At 46.2% G+C, this 13,105-nt stretch overlaps 1 protein-coding gene across 2 annotated transcripts in view; it reads left to right on the forward strand.

Annotated features, from left to right (window-relative positions):
• Positions 1-13,105, forward strand: part of GSN (gelsolin) — a 62,832-nt gene that overhangs the window by 49,030 nt on the left and 697 nt on the right. For both annotated transcript variants that reach the window (XM_083721736.1, XM_083721735.1), the window contains exons 8-16: positions 309-397; positions 1,867-2,082; positions 4,163-4,296; positions 6,078-6,168; positions 7,826-7,996; positions 9,477-9,651; positions 10,405-10,529; positions 11,415-11,492; positions 12,865-12,925. In XM_083721736.1, the coding sequence (XP_083577862.1) occupies positions 309-397; positions 1,867-2,082; positions 4,163-4,296; positions 6,078-6,168; positions 7,826-7,996; positions 9,477-9,651; positions 10,405-10,529; positions 11,415-11,492; positions 12,865-12,925 (1,140 nt within the window). The remainder of the gene's footprint in view (positions 1-308; positions 398-1,866; positions 2,083-4,162; positions 4,297-6,077; positions 6,169-7,825; positions 7,997-9,476; positions 9,652-10,404; positions 10,530-11,414; positions 11,493-12,864; positions 12,926-13,105) is intronic.

The raw sequence follows: 13,105 nt of genomic DNA on the forward strand, positions 1-13,105 counted from the left end.
AAAAATACATTAAAACATCAGTCGTTAAAACCTTCCCTAAACAGGGCTGCCTTCACATGTCTTCTAAACGTCAGATAGTTGTTTATTTCTTTGACATCAGAAATACATTCTGCCTCATATGATTGATTTTTTTTTTTGCCTCAGAAATATGTTCTGTCTCACATACTTCAATTTGTGCCTGAAGCACAAAATGTCTACTTGAAGGACTTCTAAAACCCTTCCCTTTTAAAAATCACTCCATCTGGTAGCAAATTTTATATTCTCTTTTAATATATCTATCTTCACTCACTCCTGTTGCTAACTTGAAGGTAAAAATGCCAATGCTGAGGAAAGGAAGGCTGCCTTGAAAACTGCCGCAGAATTCATCACCAAGATGGGTTATCCCCGACACACACAGGTGAGGATACAAGAAAAGTTATCCATAGACTTCCTTCTGTTATAGCAGGGATGAGGAACCTGTGGTCCTCCAGATGTTGTTGGATTTCAGCTCCCATCAGCTCCAGTAGCCAGGGCCGGCTCACCCTTGAGGTGGGGTGAAGCAACTGCCTCAGGTAGCAGAAGCTCTGAGGTGAAACTCCTACAGGCACCCTATTCGCCGCCGCCTCAGTCAGTGGTGGAGAAGTGGCACCAGCAGCAGTGCCGATTTCCAATGATATCTCACAAGATCTTACTAAAATCTCATGAGATCTCAAAGAGTGCGAGTCATCTCACAGGATTTTGACAAAATCTCGTGAGATTATGCTGGAAATCAGCAGTGGAAGTGGCACAGAGGCAGCGCTGGTAGAGGTGAGGGGCACAGCAGCAGTGCCAGCAGAAGAGGTGATGGGGCATATGATGCAGCAGAGCAGGGTGGCACTTTCCATTTTACCTCAAGTGACAAAATGGGACACACCACCCCTGCCAATAGTCAGCATAGTCAGTGGGCAGAGATGCTGGCAGTTGTAGTTCCAGAGCATCTGGAGGGCCACCAGTTCCCCACCCAAGTTAAGGAATGAGGTTAGGATGCATGGAAGGTACCGGTAAGTGGAGAAAAGAGATGTTGCAGGAAACACACAAGGTTCAATTCAAAGCAAGATGTGGGAGGGCTGAAATGGGATGGTTGGCTCTCAAACCATGATTAAGGAAGGTTTGTTGAGTTTTGGTTAATTTCTTCAGTTGACAAACCATGAATTGTGATTGTCCGGTAAGCCAGAATGTGAAACTATGGTTTGAATTTGACTTTCAATGCTTTGAGAGCCAGTGTGGTGTAGTGGTTAAGAGCGGTAGTCTCGTAATCTGGTGAACCGGGTTCGCGTCTCCGCTCCTCCATGTTCAGCTGCTGGGTGACCTTGGGCCAGTCACACTTCTCTGAAGTCTCTCAGCTTCATTCACCTCACAGGATGTTTGTTGTGGGAGAGAAAGGGAAAGGAGAATGTTAGCCGCTTTGAGACTCCTTCAGGTAGTGATAAAGCGGGATATCAAATCCAAACTCCTCCTCCTCCTCCTCCTCTTCTTCTTCTTCTTCTTTTATGCTAACCCTGGTTTGTGGTGATGTTTACATTGTCATAGTTCAACCACCACATAGATTGCTGGTAAGTAAAGGGGTGAAGTTAAGAACCTAAGGATTGAGACGACAGAATACAAAAGACTAGCAGGGTTAAACCATGGTTTGCTTTGGGTACATCTGGAACCTCAAACGACGGTTTGCCATACTGTCTAAATTGAGCCTATATAGCTCAACAGCTAAAGAACTGCACTGAGGCCTAGTGTCAATAATAAATTGTGCTGATAAAGCTTCTTAAAAAAAGAACACTAAATAAATACAATTCTGTCCTAGTTTGGCTTCAGCTGAGACCATTCCATCTCAGGATACTTTCTTTGTTTCAGATCCAAGTCCTTCCCGACGGTGGCGAGACTCCTCTGTTCAAGCAGTTCTTCAAGAATTGGCGTGACAGGGACCAGACAGAGGGCATGGGTGTGGGCTACATCAATTCTCACGTGGCCAAGATTGACAACATTCCTTTCGATGCTGCCACACTACACACCTCCCCAACAATGGCAGCCCAGCATGGCATGGAAGATGACGGCACTGGAAACAAACAGGTAAGTGGGGGAGAGGGTAGTTATACAAAATCGTCACTCTATTAGGCAAAAGGATCTGTCCAGCATTTGGCAGCTCAGGACTCTGAGCAAGAAAGACAAAAGCTGAGTGTGTATTGTACTGCAGTCAGTGAGTACAGCAGGAGTAATTATTGTTATGATTTGGGGGGTCAGTGTGAATGACACCTTAGGTCCCTTCCAAATCTGTGATGTTGTGTATGTGGGGTAGAATACATATGTTAAGTTAATGGCTTTGGCTGGTCAGTTAAGTGCTGTGAAGTCTTGAAGAGGATGCCATAAAGATAAATGGGTTGGCCTTTTCCCGCCTCACCTGGCTGGAGGCCATGGTCATCCTAGGAGGAAGAAGAAACTGACCAAGGAAGGCTGTCTAAGTGACGAGTTGTGTGAGTGAGTTTTGGCTGATGTTGGAAGTGGAGACAGAGAGCAATGTTTTGCTCTGTGCTGAACCTAAGCTGTGACTGGAAGCTGGAAACCTAACAAGGAATCGAGATCTGTTGGGGTGTTAAATCTGTGGGTCCCTTCATTCTGTGCTCAGGTTGTGTATATGTGTAAATAAAGCCACCTATCCTAAAGATGTCTCCATTGGTCTCTCCTGTGGCTGATCTCCACCCACTGCAATTCCTAGACATGCTATCTTCAGTGGTAGCTGGAGTCCTTTAGGACTGGGAGGACGGAAGGCAGGGAGCCCCACAGTAGGTGGTGCTAGAGCCAGTGATAGGCAGAGCCTCCTCATTTGAGTATTGCCTGCATCATCCTCCCTGCTGAGTTCTACAAGGGCAGCACTGGAACTAAGGAAAAGCAAGCAGGCAGCAGGGCCACCCCCTGGACTAGTAAGTTGAAAGCCAGGCAGGTGGAGGCTGGCTGAGAGCAGACTGTGGCTGGTGGGGCACTGCCCCATTTGCCCTAATGGACCAGCCTTGATCCTGGAGGCAGATCACTGCCATTTCTGATAAAGTAGCCATCCATAGCCCTTTTTCTCCCTTAATCTGCCTCATCTCCTTTTAAAGCCACGAGTTTGCCATTTGAACCATCCATCAAAGTTGGCAACTTTCAAAGCATTAGAGGAATCATAGAATCATAGAGTTGGAAGAGACCACAAGGGCCATCAAGTCCAACCCCCTGCCAAGGACTTACCGTATTTTTCGCCCCATAGGACGCACCGGCCCATAGGACGCACCACGTTTTTTGGGGGGGAAATAAAGGGGGGGAAATTAATTTTTTCCCCCAGGCGCTTGTGGGGCCGGCCAGCGGGGAGAAGCACTCTTCTCCCTGCCGCCCACCTGCAGACCAGGTCCGGGGACAGTGGGAAGACGCGCTGCGCCTCCCAGCTGTCCCCGGAGCTTGCGGGGCTGGCAGCGGGGAGAAGAGCTCTTCTCCCTGCCGCCCGCCTGCAGATCAGGTCCGGGGACAGCTGCACCTCCCAGCTGTCCCCGGAGCTTGCAGGGCTGGCGGCGGGGAGAAGCACGCGTCTCCCCGCCGTCAGCCTCCAAACCACATAGGGAGACAGCGGGATGGCGCCGTTCCGCCTCCCCGCTGTCCCCCGACCTTGTGGGGCTGGTGCTGCAGCTCTCCTGAAGCCTGGAGAGCGTGAGGGGTCGGTGCGCACCGACCCCTCTCGCTCTCCAGGCTTCAGCGAAAGCCTGCACTCGCCCCATAGGACACACACACATTTCCCCTTCATTTTTGGAGGGGAAAAAGTGCGTCCTATAGGGCGAAAAATACGGTAAGTCATATCCACAGCATACATTAAAAGCACATGGCTTCCCTTAAAGAATCCTGGAAACCATAGTTAGTATCTCTGTGAGGAATAAACTACAGTTCCCAAGATTATTTTGGGATGGGGGGAGCCATGACTGTTGAAATTGCTATAAATGCACTTCAAATGTGTGGTGCAAATACACCTGTTCATACACCTGTCTCTCGCTTTCCCTACTCCTTTCACTTACATAATTTGTATGTCTTCATTTATTATTTCAAAAAGCTGGAACTCATTCCACCAATGGTCTCCTGTTTGCCATTTATCTGATTTGGGTGTCATTTCTCTTCTCCCCACCCCCTTCAGATCTGGAGAATAGAAGGTTCTGCCAAAGTCCCAGTGAGTCCCTCAAATTACGGACAATTCTATGGTGGGGACAGCTATATCATCCTGTATGATTACAGACATGGTGGAAAACAAGGCAAAATCATCTACACTTGGTATGATAACTTTTTTTCTTATTAGTATTTTTTTTAAAATTTAAGACAACTTTTGCCCTCAGATGTTGCTGAACTACAACTCCCATCAGCCACAGCAAGCATGGCCGATGTCCAAGGTTGATGGGAGTTATAGCTCAGTAACATCTGGAGGATCAAAGCTTCCCTACACCTGATTTAAGGTTTTCTAACTCATAACAATACGGGACGCAGGTGGCACTGTGGGTTAAACCACAGAGCCTAGGACTTGCCTATCAGAAGGTCTGCGGTTCGAATCCCCGTGATGGGGTGAGCTCCCGTTGCTCAGTCCCTGCTCCTGCCAACCTAGCAGTTCGAAAGCACGTCAAAGTGCAAGTAGATAAATAGGTACCACTCCGGCGGGACGGTAAACGGCGTTTCCATGCACTGCTCTGGTTCGCCAGAAGCAGCTCAGTCATGCTGGCCACATGACCAGGAAGCTGTACGACGGCTCCCTCAGCCAATAAAGTGAGATAAGCACTGCAACCCCAGAGTCGACCATGACTGGACCTAATGGTCAGGGGTCCCTTTACCTTTACCTAACTCATAACAACATAAGAGCCTGCAGGATCAAGCCAAAGCCCATCTGGTCCACCATCCTGTTCTCACAAATAGCCAACCAGGTGCCCCACCAGGAAACCTGCAAGCAAGACCTGAGCACAAGAATCCTCTCTCCTTCTTCAGCTTCCAGAAACCTGTATTCAGAAGCACATAACCTTTGCCCATGGAGGCACAAAATAACCATCATGGATAATAGCCATTGATAGACTTATCCCACATCATTTTTAAAAGCCATCCAAGTTGATAGCCATCACTATGGGAACAAGTTCCACAGCTGAACTTTCTTTGTGCAGAGATGTACTTTCTTTTATATTTCCTGAAACTTCCAGCATTAAGCTTCATTGGATGTTCACAAGTTTTTAGTGTTTTCAGAGAGAGAGAAAAACTTTATTTTATATAACGTCTATTGTGTCACTGCTTACTCCCGTTTTATCTAAACTAAAAAGCTCCAAACTGGTTTCCAACAAATGTTTCCAAAGCAGTGTAAAAGAGGAATATAAAAAAAACCCTACATATATAGCAAAAACAAATAAATGTATATATAGCCTTAACAAAAAGTTATTGAAAGCATCAAATTACACAAATAGTGTTTATAATATAAAATGACCAAGTCGCTTTCAGAAAAAGCCATTTTTAAACGGTAAGTTTTTAGTCATCAGCTAAAAGCAAAAATGCTAGGTGGTTGTCCGTTCGATTCAGAGCTGGTTCTATAGAGCCAGAGCCACAGTGCTGAAGGCCCGATTTCTAGATCCACATCCACACCATAAATATAGAGTACCACTTGAATAGTCATGACTTTCCCCAAAGAGTCCTGAGAACTGTTACAGATAGGTAGCCGTGTTGGTCTGCCATAGTCAAAACAAAAAAAATTCCTTCCAGTAGCACCTTAAAGACCAACTAAGTCAGTTCTTGGTATGAGCTTTCGTGTGCATGCACACTTCTTCAGATACCTGAAGAAGTGTGCATGCACACGAAAGCTCATACCAGGAACTGACTTAGTTGGTCTTTAAGGTGCTACTGGAAGGAATTTTTTTTGTTCTGAGAACTGTTGTTCTTTAAGGGTACTGAGAGTGGTTAGAAAACCTCTATTCCCTTCACAGAACTACAAGAGCTGCATGCAATCTCCAAAGGATTACCCTTTGAGAGGAAAAAGGTTCCCCAATTATGCTGTGTACACTCAATATTTTTGCCCTTTGTTTTTTCAGGCAGGGCGCTGATTCCACCCAAGATGAAGTCGCAACCTCTGCTTTCCTTACTGTCCAACTGGATGAGGAGCTGGGAGGCACTGCAGTGCAGGTATTGCCATTTGGGCCAGTCCATGTGGCTTAACTACAGATGGGTTCAGTTAGATTGCACTGAAATAAGGGGACAAGAAACGAAACAGATCTGTTAAATGCCAGAGCTGTTGTATGCTCCGAGAGATGATGAGCCTATGCACCTGTGATCATTGAGGTTTTAATACTACAGAACTACTTTTAAGACTGCTTTCATGATGTGCAAAGTATAACATATGTGAAAAAATCCAGACCTTTTAATTGGAGCAAACGAGAGTGCTAACAATATAAGATGAAAGGTTGCCATACGTCTGGAATTTCCTGGACATACCTGGAATATCACGGATGGAAGCAGTGTCCAGGCGAAAATCGGCCAAATGTCTGGGAAAACCCATGTCGGCGGTGTTGTTTTTGCCGATTTTCTTTTAAAGTAGCTAAAAGCCAAGGGTTTTGTGTCTTATTTTTCACTTTTTAAAATATGGCAACCCTATAAGACGAAACCTGAATGTTGAGCAGATATTTCAATAAAATTTGTCTGCCCAGATCAGGAAATTGGACAATAATTAAATTATATGGGGGAAGTGTTTAGAGAGATCACAAGAAACAGAAAAGAGATGGGGGTCCTCTAGAACAGTGGGTTTTTTGTGGGTGTATTGTGCAATATATAATTGACACAAAGAAAGTGGATAAGTGGTGGATTTATACTGGACCGTCCTTACATTGTTCCACTTTTTCAGTTATTTTGCAATACTTCCCCAAGGTTTCCACATTATCATCTGGAGGGGCACTGTTGTGCAACAAAAGCAGGACAAAAAATAAACCAGAATATTTGTGGTATGAAAAGTTACAAGATTCCCTCAGAAAGTTATGGGGCACACACTGATTAAATGAATCAGTATGTCTGCCCCAAATGCTTCACAGGATACTGAAAGCGGAGTCACGTGTAACTCCCCAGATACCATCGCAAGGACAAATAAACATGAATGCACAATCAGGAGAATGTCTGGAGGGCCCTTAATGTCCAGTTAGCTGGCTATTTGGTTAAATGGCAGATGATTTGCTAGCTTTTATCTCCTCCTGCTGATTCAACGCCCTCAATAGTTTTGTATGCTCCATGGATCCTCTGGTCTGTCACCTGGGACGCAGGTGGCGCTGTGGGTTAAAGCCTCAGCACCTAGGACTTGCCGATCGAAAGGTCGGCGGTTCGAATCCCTGCGGCGGGGTGCGCTCCCGCTGCTCGGTCCCAGCGCCTGCCAACCTAGCAGTTCGAAAGCACCTCCGGGTGCAAGTAGATAAATAGGGACCGCTTACCAGCGGGAAGGTAAACGGCGTTTCCGTGTGCGGCTCTGGCTCGCCAGAGCAGCGATGTCACGCTGGCCACGTGACCCGGAAGTGTCTCCGGACAGCGCTGGCCCCTGGCCTCTTGAGTGAGATGGGCGCACAACCCCAGAGTCTGTCAAGACTGGCCCGTACGGGCAGGGGTACCTTTACCTTTACCTTTTATCTCCTCCTGCTGATTCAACGCCCTCAATAGTTTTGTATGCTCCATGGATCCTCTGGTCTGTTACCATGGTAGCTGCACATCGCAGGCATTCTGATGGTAGGTTGATGCATGACAGAGCATGAGCCCTCAGGTGTGTTCTTCCTCTGTCGAGTGACCGTGGCCTCTTTTGTGACAGAAACGAGTGATCCAGGGCAAAGAACCGCCTCACCTCATGAGCTTGTTCGGTGGGAAACCTCTGATCGTGTACCAAGGTGGCACCTCCAGAGAGGGAGGTCAGACAAGTCCTGCGTCCACAAGGCTCTTCCAAGTCCGGTCTAGCACATCTGGCACTACCAGAGCTGTGGAGGTAAGTGACCTGTTGATACCTGTTGATCATGGACAGGCTTCATAGCAAGGCCTTACTTTTGGGGCCTTCTCATGGTCGGTTGTTCTTTTGTCACCAGCTGCTTTCTGAACTAGTGTTGCTGTCAAATTCTATCCCAAATAAAATTTGGGGTTTCATTGATGTGAGATCCTGTTCCAAAGCAGGCAGCCACCTAAATCCAAGCTGCTGTTCTTGGAACAGGTGTGTGTTCAGCCAGGGAAAACTGGTTTACACTATTTGCAATCTGAGCAAAATAAGCATGCACAAGAGCTGTTGCTCACAAAAGACTACAAAATCATTGCACAGTGTGATTTCTGTGCAATTAAAAAAAATGTGAAGAATATACATGGTTTTTAATTGAAGCGAATGGCAGTGCTGACAAGATGGAGTTTGAAAAATGAGCAGGCAGCCTTGGGTTTCTGCTGGAAAAATGAACCACAGTGACTTCTATTTTTGGGATACATGACACACCATGCCCAAATGTTCAGCTTTAATTTCTCAAAGCTAAGTCTATTTTACTTGTGGAAATATAAGGAAGAGCATTCATGCGTTATATTGCTTATGGCTAAATTATTACAATGGAATTTTGTGACTACCTTCACTTACGTTCTGGAATACAGTCATAGGTAAAGGTAAAGGTAAAGGTACCCCTGCCCGTACGGGCCAGTCTTGACAGACTCTGGGGTTGTGCGCCCATCTCACTCAAGAGGCCAGGGGCCAGCGCTGTCCGAAGACACTTCCGGGTCACGTGGCCAGCGTGACATCGCTGCTCTGGCGAGCCAGAGCCGCACACGGAAACGCCGTTTACCTTCCCACTGGTAAGCGGTCCCTATTTATCTACTTGCACCCGGAGGTGCTTTCGAACTGCTAGGTTGGCAGGCGCTGGGACCGAGCAGCGGGAGCGCACCCCGCCGCAGGGATTCGAACCGCCGACCTTTCGATCGGCAAGTCCTAGGCGCTGAGGCTTTAACCCACAGCGCCACCTGCGTCCCAACGGAATACAGTCATACCTTGGGTTAAATATGCTTCAGGTTGAGTGCTTTTGGGTTGCGCTCCGCGGCAACCTGGAAGTAACAGAGTGTGTTACTTCCGGGCTTCACCACTCATGCATGCGCAGACGGTCAAAATGACGTCATGTGCGGAAGCAGCAAATCGCGACCCGCAGACGCGGGTTGCATTCGCTTCAGGATGTGAACGGGGATCTGGAACGGATCCCATTCGTATCCAGAGGTACTACTGTAATTCCACTCCCACATCCCAAGCCTCTTGTCACTCCTAATTCCTGGTTGCCCAATGTTCCTCAGGCAGTCAGTGTTCTGTTTTTTCAAATGGCCTCTGCCTTGTTGAAAAGGTAAATCGAATTGGCACCTCTAAGTTCTGTAATGTTGGGGAAGCCACTGGGTGGCTAAAAAGTGTCTGTGCTGGCAGCCCTGATGGCAGGCTTACATTTGTCCCTTCACAGGTGGATGCAGCTGCTAAGGAGCTCAATTCCAATGATGCCTTTGTGTTGAAAACCCCCTCTGCTGCTTACCTGTGGGTTGGCAAAGGAGCCAGTGAGGCCGAGAAGTCTGGGGCCAGAGAGCTACTGAAGGTCTTGGGAGCGCGTGCAACCGAGGTTGCTGAAGGCGGAGAACCAGGTTTGAAGTGTGGACCATCCACACATCAAAATGCTTTATTAGTTGTTCTGTGATGCTTTCCCTAATGTCATAGCTGCCAACTTTCCCCCCTTCTTTTAAGGGGAAATTCCCTTATTCCGAATAGGATTCCTCGCAAGAAAAGGGAAAAGTTGACAGCTATGCCTAATGTTACAGCATTATGCTCTTTGGAGGGACATTCTTGTGCTACAATGCAACAAAAAATGCAGCCAAAAACTACCTGGGAATACTTGTGGTAGGAAAAAGTAAATCAGGATTTTTGCAGGAGTTTATGGGTGTGCATCAACTGGAAACAAAACAGCATGTTCACCCCTAAAGTCTTGCAGGTGTAAACAGTCCTGAAAGCAGGATTGTGTATCGCTGTCCTAGTACCATCACCCCACATGGACGTTGGTGTGTTTTTAATGTTTTTTACCGATAATTTTAATTGTATTTATTTATTTATTTATTTATTTATTTATAAAAAAATGCAACCTGCTTAAGAGGTTTTGCTGCAATCGAATGGTATATACATTTTGTTAAATAAAAATAGATAAGACCATGAACACCAATCATAATGAAAGAAGAATAAAAAAGACATGGGGACAGGCCATAGTTCCAATTAAAGGCACTGGGGTTTGCATGGTTCATTTCCAGTCCTAAATCTATCACTGCGCTGTCTCAAAACCAGAGGCAGCCACATCCTTCCTGACGATAAGGCAAACCTGTATGTGTGGTTCCTTTCCTGTCTTGCAGCTGGTTTCTGGGAAGCACTTGGTGGAAGAGCTGCCTATCGCACCTCCCCACGGCTAAAGGACAAGAAGATGGACGTTCACCCACCTAGACTGTTTGCCTGCACCAACAAGAGTGGCCGCTTTACTGTGAGTACCCCATGCATTCAGGGCATTGCTGAGAACTTAGACCACCTTCAGACTGTCAGCATTTTTCAGAAGAGATGCAGGCACATACCAAGACATTTTGGTTTGTGCAATTACAGTGGATTAAAATGCACTGGTTTGTAGCCAGCTAAAAACTCATTGAAGCTAATGGACCAAAGTTAATCATGTTCATTAATTTTAATGGGTCTGTTCTTAGTAGGACTAACATCGGATGAACCCCTTGTCACCCTAGCACAACAAATCCACTAAAAAAACCCCCAAGACTGTTTCTGGTTAGGAAAGAAATCGGAAAATGCACAGAAAAGTATGGGATGAATGTATAGACAGCACACACACAAGTATGGACAAATGCTTATTGTTGCATATCTTCCCCACACATAAATCTCAGCAAACACTTAATGAAGACTGGGGCTGATGGGAGCTGTATTCTAACCACACCTATAGGGCCTCACCTTCCCCATCCCTGGCTTAAAATAACCCAGTCTCATACCTGTCTGGCAGACAGGTGTGTGGCACCTTGTCGTGTTTGCTCAGTGATGAGAGAGAGTTACTCTGCACATGTCCCCTTTCCTAGGAGCCAATCCGCAATCTCCTTTGTGGTGACTGAGGCCAATCAGGGTGAAAGGAGGTGGGTCAGCCTCTGAGGATTGGCTCCCTAGGGTTACTCTGGAGTAGGCTCCTGGGGAGAACACTGTGGAGGACAAATCTAAGCATTTAGGAACACCAGCAACACAAGGTGCTTCAGTTTCAAGAGAATGGTGTTCAGGTTCTGTTACGTATAATGGAGCTTCAGGGATAGTGCAAGCTTGTGCAAGCTTTGGCTGTTTGTCCCCTTTAACATATCACCCTCTTAAATATTTGGTTTAGATTGAAGAAGTACCTGGAGAGCTGACCCAAGAGGATTTGGCCACAGATGATGTGATGCTCTTGGACACCTGGGACCAGGTATGTCACTATCTCTTCGCTAGCAATCAGTTCTTTTTGTGCTCCATATCAAAGAAACCAGTGTGGAACAAGAGAAATTCAAAATAGAGTCACATTCAGTGATGCACCGTGAGAGCCAGGGTGGTGTAGTGGTTAGAGTGTTTGAATAGGATCTGGGAGATCAAGATTCAAATCCCTACTCAACCAGAAAGCCCACTGGGTAACCTTGAGTCGGGCACAGCCCCTCAGCCTAACCTACCTCACAGGATTGTTGTGAGGATAAAATGAAGAAGGACAAAAGTATTTGCGTCGCCTTAAGCTCTTTGGATAAGAAGGTGGGATATACAGTGGTGCCCCGCAAGACGAACGCCTCGCAAGACGGAAAACCCGCTAGACGAAAGGGTTTTCCGTTTTGGAGGCACTTCGCAAAATGAATTTCTTTATGGGCTTGCTTCGCAAGACGAAAATGTCTTGCGAGTTCCTGCGGGGGTTTTTCCCTCCCCCCCCTTTTCCTAAGGCGCTAAGCCGCTTATCAGCTGATCCGCTGATAAGCCGCTAAACCGCTGATAGCGCTAATCCGCTAAGCTGTCAATGGGCTTGCTTCGCAAGACGAAAAAACCGCTATACGAAGAGCCGCACGGAAGGAATTAATTTCGTCTTGCGAGGCACCACTGTAAATTCAATAATAAGGATGGGAGGGAGAAATTTGATTCAGGTCACACTTGAAGGCAAACCTAGTTCACACTTTCTGAAACAAAACACAAACTGAAACACAACCATCCTTCGAAAGAGACATCACTTTGAATTTTGCAGCGCAGTTTTCCAGCCAAGTTATGTGTACAAAAATGTATATACTGGGGTGAAGTGTGCCTGAAAATTAGTGAAAATAGCATACAATATTGGGGGGAACTACCTTGCAAAGATATGTATATTAGACAAAATTACATTAAAAGCAAATGTGTATATTAGGATAAACTTGCACTAAAATGCTGATGAGCTATCATGAGGACTTTAAAAATGCAGAGAGCAGAACAAGACAGGAAAAATGAGACCCCAAAACAGATTCAACCATCCCTAGTTATGCAATAAGCTTCTTTATACCAGCTGGTGGGAATCACAAGTGGGGGTACGACTGTTGTCATCAGTCAGGTTCATGGGCGTAACCAGGATTTTTGTTGAGGGGGTAGGATTTTTTTTAGGGAGGGCTGTGATGCGATTGGTGAATTAGTTAAGTATTTTTATTTATTTACTTGATCTGGGGGCAGCTTTCCGCACCCCTCTGGCCACGCCTGTGGTCAAGTCCTGCTTGCACACTTTCCAGGGCCATGTGGTTGATCACACTGTGACAGTGCACATACGGATGTTAACATTTTTCATTACCTTTTTTAAAAAGGTCTTTGTTTGGGTTGGAAAAGACGCGAACGAGGTGGAGAAGACGGAGGCTCAAACATCAGGTAGGATGAGTATACACCTCTCATTTCTGGATTCATTTCTCACTCACCAATCAGGCCTTACACATCAGCACGTAGTAAAGCCACACTGAAATAAGTGCATGCAGAATGCATTACCATAATAAGATCTAATTCTAAAGAATTCCGTAACAGTGGCCACATTCACACCCTTCATGTAAAGCA

The sequence above is a fragment of the Podarcis gaigeae genome (genome assembly GCF_964106915.1).
Source record: "Podarcis gaigeae genome assembly, chromosome: Z".
Classification (NCBI taxonomy): Eukaryota; Metazoa; Chordata; class Lepidosauria; order Squamata; family Lacertidae; genus Podarcis; species Podarcis gaigeae.